The following is an 8,387-nucleotide window of genomic DNA, read 5'->3' as shown; positions in this document are numbered from 1 at the left end:
AAAAACTCTGTAAAGATTGTAACCAATTAACATTAGATTGCTTCAGGGGATCCTTCATTCTGCAGAGATGCAGAAGAATTTCATTTGTAAAGAGAGACTTCCAAGAATGGAAGGTCGGTCTCTCAAGAATGGAAGGTCGGCTGGAAATTCCTGAAGATGAGCCCATTTCGTTGTTTCCAGATGTGCCAGGCAGCCATAAAGAAGATTTCCAGAAAACCAGGCTGATTGAACTACCATTTTGTAAGAGCTATCCTTTGGTAAAATTCAAGATTAGCATTCCATGAAATTCCCAGAAATTGCCAACAAGTAGTGCTAAATGGACAGTTAAAGAAGAGATGATCTCTGGTTTCCCTTTGGTTAGTGTTGCACAGTACACATGATAGATCGTCGTCATCTTTGGCACAGTGTCTCCTATCCAACATATCTCTTGTATTCAACCTGTCCCAGAAGAATAACCAAGCAAAGACTTTTATTTTCATTGCACACTTGGTCTTCCAAATCTAGATCAGAGGTCTGGGTGCTTGAATGGCAACAAAATTGAGTTTATAAAATTTCTATAATTATTATTAATTTGTTGAACAATTAATATTATTTATGGCGTCAACCTGGGGAAAGAGGTGGCGCTGACAAGCGGGCCCCACTTATCAGTGACTGAAGGCGGTGGGTGCACGGTAGACTAGGTTCACGTGTGCACCGGTCCACGGGCGCACCACTTGGTAGTTACGTGGCGGCCACGGCGGACGGGGAGGGCGAGACGGCAAGAGCGTGACGCCAAGGTGGCGCCACGGGGGACGCCAATGCGGGGCGATCCCAGGGCCACGTGGATGGCCCGGATAGCCCCGAAGGGGATCGGGTGGCCACAGTTAGCGGGAGCGGCAAAACTCAGTTTTCTCAAATTTTTGGAGAAGCAAATGAGTTGTTGAGAAGAGCAGAAGAGCATGTTTTTGGTTCAATTGGGAATTTCTTTCTTTTAAAAAGTGAGAAGTTTTCTTTTGGATTTTTGAGCACGATGTGTACATTTGTACGAAGTGTGTTTTTTACCACTTTTGTTTTTATTTTTCCAAACAACAAAACATTTTTGATGGGTTTGCCAATATGTTCATTAAGTGTGAGATTGTAAAATCAAAGGTGTTTTTGATTGTTATTCTGTGATGAACTATTGGCATTGGAGATTGTTGGTTTTGGTATTTGGAATTTATTTGTGAAGTGGTTTTGGAGATGATTGGATTTTAACAGGTGATCAACAAGTACTGCTGATTTGGGTTCGGTCAGACCGGGCAGGTGTTGCCAGTCAGACCGGCGTGTATCGCGTGGTCAAACCGGCCAGCCCGTGGTCTGACCGGCTGATTCTGTGTTGGTTTCGGTTTCGGGTTGTTTATTTGGATATCCGTGATTGTTTCATATTTATGGCTTCTAGATGGATACTATGCGTATGTAATATTGTTTGGATATTCCCGAACGCTAGTGTATTAATCCCCATCCTAGGAAAAGCCGGGGTACACCAAACAAACATGATACAAAAGGAACATCTTTATTATATCGATAATATTTACATTATTACGAAGGCACTTCAGGCCTGACAAACAAAAATAAACAGCAGCGGACTAGCGGGCCTACGGCTCCATCTTCACAGGCGCTCAACTGGGGTATAAGCCAGGACTCCACCTAAGACTTCTTCTCCAAAGCTTCTCTTACTGAAGGGGGGAAAGATAGAGCAAGAATGAGTACAACCACCGTACTCAGCAAGCCACACCGGGAGATGCATGATTAATGCAAGGGAGTACAAGGGGTAATAATATAGGGGTTAAGTTTTACAGTAAACAGCATTTAAAAGTCACTTAGTTGCCCAAAGCTATTTTGTAAACACGATCCTAGAGCTATACAATATTATTAATCAAGGCCGTGGACCCACACGAACCTGCCTTAACCTAAGGCCTACGATGATTCAGATTGAACTGGCAACCCGACCCTGGGTCCCAGCTCGTCCCAAGCCAACCCAGGCCAACCATTCCACATTTTAGTTATTAAGCAGGTTTTAAGAATTTAAAACACTAACTTGGGTACATTGCTAGGCTTGCCCATAACCGAGGGCGCGGCTATTCGAATAGGTTATACTATGATCAGAGGTGTACATCTTTACCCACAAGACACGTCTTCCTCACGTGTAACCACGTGCCACATACCACCACGGCATACGGACGGAAGACGTGACATAGTTTCCAACCCATCCTAGCCATAGACAAGAGTATCGACCCAACCCCACCTACGGCCAGAACCTCCGGGACAGGTAGGCAGGACTAAGCCCCTAGCACCAGGACACCAGCCCTGTGCCATGACATCTCGACTACCGGGCCGCAGCTCGTGTAGCCTTCATTTGTCCTAGAGATGTCCATCGACCCCCGACTTCGTCCATCTCCATCCGTGTACTTTTTTTTATAACCAGACTAAGCCACAAACTAAGCCTTACCCACTAGACATGTGGAAGTACGGTAGTGCTTTGCAACAGAGGCCCGAAGACCGGTCCTTATGTGGCCGAGGTGCTACTATCAAAACCATGCACCCCGAGCCCAGCCTAAAACCATTTTGAGGGTTTTGAATAGAGGGGGAGGTGTGCATCCAATTCCACAATAATCCAACCATTCCATAGTGTCCAAGTGATATGAATATTCCCAAAGTCTAGAGTTATAAAACCACCTAATGTTGCCTAATTAATCAGCGAAGCATCTACCTAAATTCATACTAGTAGAACCATGAATAGAGTACCCACTAGTTGGGGTTTTATTTATTCTAGGGTGAACAAGGTAATAATGACAATAGCAATAATAATGTCATAACAAAGGTAAATAGGCATGGCTAAATAAAACAGTGATAACGCAAGAATTTCAATAAAGCGATAATGCATTAATTTAAATCAAAATAATTTTATAAACTGGGATTCAATATGCTCAAGGATGATGTGACTTGCCTTGCTCAGAGAGAACGGCCTTCCGAACCTTCGGCGACGACCGCGAACCACGCTTCGGGAACCTCCAGAACGACAGAAGCTACGCGAAGCACACAAGCAAAGCTACAAGCCTATAAAGAAGCAATAACAATACATAAAAAGAAAGCACACGGTTCTTTAGGTTATAACAAATATTAGGAGACTTGAACGGGTCGATTCAGAGTTCGTATGACCAAGATATGATCATCCGAAGTTTAATGCTGTTATATGGAGATTTGCGGATTATTATAATTAAGCTTTGCAACTATAAAACATGTGGAAGCGCTAGCCTGGAAAAGACAGAAAGGCTGCGCTGTTGACATGCGGACCCCACATGTCAACCTAAAGGACCGTGGTAGACCGAGGACACAGAGACGGTCCACGGGTCGACGGAAGCGGACCCCATGCGTCAACCGAGGCGAGTGGCTGACAAGCGGACTCCACTAGACACCACGCGGGCTGCACACGTGAAACCACGCAGCTACCGAGCGGGCACACTAACAAGGTCACCACACGCACAAGCGAGCGACTACCGACACCGGTACACGGGTACCGGGGTCGACAACCGCACAACGGGCACAGGCGACACCGAAAGGACGAGGACGGGGGCAGCAAGAGGACAGACCCTTACCGCCACGCGACGAGGCGTGGGAACGATGACGACGAACGGGCGCGGCGGAGACGGCTCGGGGACGACGGAGGCGAACGGCGAGGGAACGACTTCGGCGGCGATCCTTGGATGAAGGCGAGACGCAGCCGGCGCAACGCTTGACGACGCGAAGTCGAGGACGAAGACGACGACGGGGCTGCCGCGGCTTGCTTGACGGACGCGGACGACGGACGAGAACGGCTCGACGGAGGGACGAACGCCACGACGACCGGGAACGACGAGAGGACGACGACGACGACGACCGGGGCCGGCGAGGAGGCGACGAGGGCAGCCGGCAGCGGCTGCACGGAGACGAGGACGGCGTGGAAGACGCCGCTGCGATGACGATGACGGTGGCGGCGCAGCGAGACGACGAGCCGGGCGACCGACGGGACGTCGACGACGAGAACGAATGGAGACGACGACGATGGACCGCGGAGGGGTTTGGATGGAGGGGAAGCGATGCCGAGGACGACCTTGCCGCTGCGATACCGGAGAAGACGACGACGCGGTCGACCGGGGAAATTCCGGCGAGGAGGATGGAGAGGCCGGCGCGGCACGACGGTGTTCCGGCGAAATACGGGCGACGCCGTGGCCTGGCCGGGGAAGAGGACGGCGTTCCGGTGCCGGGAGAGGTGGTGGCGACGTCGGCCGGCGCACGGGAGACGCGGCAGAGGCGGCCGGAGGCGGAACAGTGGCGGCAACGCCACTGTTGCCAGCGGGGGCGCGTCTCCGGCGATTTCCCCACGAATCGGAGGCGGCGCCGGGGAAGAGGATGCACCTGCGAGGCCGAGGGAGAAGACGGCGCGGCCGGACGGCGCTCGGGCGAGGAGGGAGAGGCGGCTGGAGGCCGGCCGGCGCCGGAGAGAGAGAAGGAGAAGGCGGGGAGAGGTGGTGCGGCCACGGAAAGACGCGGGAGGAGGCTAAAACGATAGAACGGAGGGAGGATGCTCCATTTTATAGGCGCGGGGAGGGAGCCGGCCACGGGAGGAGCGGGGAACGGTGGCGGAGTTTGTGGCCGGCGGCCATGGAAAGCGGCCGGGGAAGACGCGTCCGTTCCCGACAATTGGGGGCGCCATTCAAGGGGGAAATTGGGGGGAATTGAAGAGGAATCAATGGGGATTAAAACCCCCCACTTAATTTTGGAATCCATGGTTTGATTTGCACGGATTAGAGGGAGCAAGAACCTAGGGTTCACGGGAGAGAGAGAGAAACCGTGCGGGAGGAGGACGACGACCGGGCGGGTGAGACCCACCGGTCAGGCGCGCGTGCGGCGCACGTGAGGGGGGCGGCTCGGGAGGCTGGGTGGGGCGGCTTGGGCCGGGAGGCGGCCCAGGCGGGAGGGGAGGAAAAGGGAGCTGGGCCGAGGGGGAAGGGGAGGCCCAAGAGAAGGAGGGAGAGAAGGAGAGGGAGAGAAAGAGAGGGAGGAAGAGAGGACTTTGGCCACGGGCCGAGAGAGAGAGGGGGAGGACTTTGGGCTAGACTTGGCCCAAAGGGAGGAGGGGGATTATTTTTAGGTTTTTTCTTTTTAATAAACTCTGATAATTGTTTTTGTTGCTTAATAAATATTTCCGGTGCTCTGAAAATTCAAGTAAAATTTGAGGGCTCATTTTAGACCAAGGAGAATTTAACAAAAACTCTCCGGGCCACATTCGAATTTTTCTTGTACGTACTTTAGTGTTTGCCAATTTCTTTTCGAATTTTAATTAATTATATTATTCTTTTTAGAGAATGATTTTTAATTCGAGATGAATTTATCAGGACGTGACATCAATGCACATGGTTGGTGAAGATTCCATATGGCATACGATGGAGGTATTGTGTGCATTTGGAATGCGGAGTCGAATTTGGAAGGAGTCCGAATTTGGTATAATTGGTTATGTAAAGTTTGTTTCTTATACGAGAAGGTTTCCTATGGGGATTAGAACTTCTAGTATGAGTTTGGTTCGTGGCTTTAGGCTGCCTACCTCTTGTATAAATAGAGAGGGAGCGTGAGGCTTCCCGGTTTCACTTTGGAGAGCAATTGAGTTGCTAGTTTAATTAAGGTTTCGAGTTTAGTCGAGATTTTTGTAAGGAGTGTTGTTGGTGCACTTTGTAAACACATAGAGAAGCAATAAAGTTGTCATCTAATTTGATAGTTCTTCGATTTGTGTTTCATTGGGTTCTGCGGTCTAACCGGCGACATACCGGCGGTCAAACCGACGGCATCGCGGCGGTCAGACCGGTGGTGTACCTGCGGTCAGACTGGCGATGGCTTCAGGAAGCAGAGGTGATTTCAGGGCGGTCCAACCAGGCGATCTACACCGGTCAGACCGGTGGCACAGGTGCAGTCAGACCGGAAGATCAACCTCGGTCAGACCGATCTACATCGAATTTGAGGATAACTTTTAATTCCGCAAAAAGTTTGGGTTTTTGGGTATACCAACCATTCACCCCGTCTCTGATTGGCTTAGTTCTTGTGTTTCGATCCTACAAGTGGTATCAGAGCCTTGTTCTGTTCTTTGGATTTTAACCGATCTAGAGTTTTTGCCATGGCTGCTAAGTTTACAACTAAGCCCCAATTAACGGGGATATATAAAACCTATCCCTAAGTCAAGGTCAAACTCCCAATCCCATCCTCAGATCCAAGCCATTCCAGCCTGCCCGTGCACAGCCACCAGGCGTGCAGCGCGCCGCCGCCTCCTCCGTCGACGTGCGCGGCCGCCGCCGCCTCCTCCGTCGACGCGCGAGGCCGAGAGAGGCTCGGCCCGGGCAGCGACGGCGCTGGGCGGCGGGTCGAGCGGAGGCGGCGAAATCCGAGGCCGGAGAGAGGCAGGGCCCGGGTGTAACACTCTGAAAATTCGACCGACAAAATCAAAACTCTAAAAATACGGATCTTCAAAAAACTTTTTAAATAAATTGCATCATGCCAATTTTATTCGACGATTTTATTGGATTTTGATTTCGGAATTCATCGATCACAAATAGGGGAAAATTAATTAGGAATTAACCCTGCAATTAGATTTGGTTAAAGAAATAAATAAATTATAATTTAAAATAAAGATTAGGTGGGATAGAAATACATAAAATATTATCGCGACCATATTTGGATCAATTAAATTTAAATACGATGGAATAAGAATTAACTCTAAATAAAACTCAAATAAATTACATAAAAATAAAATATGAGTAATATTAATCTAGGGTGAATTCATTAGTTGAGATAATACACATATTGAGTAAACTTCATTTATGCAAGATTTAGAAATTATAGAATCAAATTCATATAGGAAATAATCTAAAATTGGGAAAAATAGGAAAAAGACACTATTCATTAGCCTCTAGGTGTTCGACGAGGCTCCCTAGCCCCTTCCCCTCCCCTGCCACGCGCGCCGCTCGTCCATCGCCGTCGCCATCGCCGCGCCGCGTAGCCGTCGCGTCGCCGCTGCTGCCGTCGCGTCATCTCGAGCCCCGCGCCGCCGCTGCTGCGCTGACGCCGCCTCGCGCCGCGCACCACTGCCGCGCCCGCGCCCGCACCTCGCGCCGCGTGCCGCGCGCCGTCGCCCATCGCGTCGCCCGTCCCGTCGCCGCTCGTCCGTCGCCGTCGCGTCGCTCGTCCGTCGCCGTCGTCGCTCATCCGCGCGCCGCACGCCGCCGCCCGTCGCGTCCCGCCCCGAGCCCCGTGCCGCGCGCCCCCACCCCGAGCCCCGCGCCGCCGTCGCGTCTTCCCCTCCCCTTATCTCTTTCCCTTCCCCTATATAAGCCCCACTATTCCCCTCTTCTCCTCCGTCTCCACCCCCCCTCATCTCTACCCACTCCTCCACGCCACCGCGCCGCCGTCTCCACGCCGCCGCGCCGCCGCCACGAAGCCGCCGCGCCGCGCCTTGCGCCAACACCGCCACCGTCGCTGTCGCCGCCGTTGCCGTCGCCGTCGTCGGTAAGCCGCCGCCCAACCTTTCCCCCCCCCTCGCGTCCATCGTGGCCGCCGCCCGGGAGAGCAAGAGCCGAGAGAGAGAGATAGAGCCGGGAGAGGGAGAGGAAAAGAGTGCCGAGAGGGAGAGGAAGAAAAGAAAAAGAAGGAGAGAAAAGAAAAGAAAAAAAGAAAGAGAGCCGAGAAAGAGAGGAAGAGAAAAAAAAAAGAAAGAAAGAGAGAGGAAGAGAGAAAAAGAAAGAAAGGAAAGAAAACAAAAGGAAAAGAGAGAAAAAGAGAAAAAGAAAAGAAAGAGAAAAGAGAAAAAGGAAAAATTTAAGAGATTTAGAATATTTAACATATTAGAAATTAATTATAGGATTAATGAGAATATCGTTAGATGAACTCCTACTATTTAAAATACCTAAAGTACTAAGATTTGATTATAGAACTAATTATTTACGAATTAAAACAATTAGATGAATCTTAATAGATTGTTATAGATTATTTTTAGTAATGTCTATAGGAGATCAATTCGCGGTAATAATTTAGATCAATTCGCGGTAATTATTATAGATTATTTTGGGTAATCCCTATAAGTAATCAATTAACGGTAGAAAATTCGGATTTAATTACTAGGGATTATAGCCGTGTAATATATTTAATCGTTTAGTCATAGACTAAATTAAATCATATAATGTTTCTAGGATTTTGTCAGATAGTTAGCTCGCGCTAGAAATCTCTAACCTATTATATGGATATAATGCTCAGGTAGATTAAATTAAAAATTTGTGACAATAAAACATTTATACCCGCAAAATAGTTTAAATCGAAATTGGGTTTGTCATAGTTCGCAGATAGTAAAA

The 8,387-nt window shown here is 49.6% G+C and overlaps 1 protein-coding gene across 1 annotated transcript; it reads right to left on the bottom strand.

Annotated features, from left to right (window-relative positions):
• Positions 1–2,936: 2,936 nt before the first annotated feature.
• Positions 2,937–4,711, bottom strand: LOC136355385 (uncharacterized). Its single transcript, XM_066307917.1, has 3 exons — positions 4,634–4,711; positions 3,615–4,555; positions 2,937–3,075 (listed from the first exon to the last, which is right to left on the bottom strand). Exons 1-3 carry the CDS (start codon positions 4,709–4,711, stop codon positions 3,045–3,047), a joined length of 1,050 nt encoding a protein of 349 aa, XP_066164014.1. The 3' UTR covers positions 2,937–3,044.
• Positions 4,712–8,387: the final 3,676 nt, after the last annotated feature.

The sequence above is a fragment of the Oryza sativa genome, chromosome 1 (assembly GCF_034140825.1).
Source record: "Oryza sativa Japonica Group chromosome 1, ASM3414082v1".
NCBI classification, from domain to species: Eukaryota; Viridiplantae; Streptophyta; class Magnoliopsida; order Poales; family Poaceae; genus Oryza; species Oryza sativa.
The sequence above is the reverse complement of the archived record's forward strand: the minus strand, read 5'-3'. Positions and strand labels throughout refer to the sequence as shown.

Bases quoted from the DNA above. Each gene is read 5' to 3' on its own strand.
- LOC136355385 (XM_066307917.1), bottom strand. From the start codon at position 4,711: ATGGCGCCCCCAATTGTCGGGAACGGACGCGTCTTCCCCGGCCGCTTT. The intron at 4,556-4,633 runs GTTCCCCGCTCC...CTATCGTTTTAG, and splicing joins CGGCCACAAACTCCGCCACC to CCTCCTCCCGCGTCTTTCCG. The intron at 3,076-3,614 runs GTAAGGGTCTGT...GCTTCTTTATAG, and splicing joins CCACGCCTCGTCGCGTGGCG to GCTTGTAGCTTTGCTTGTGT.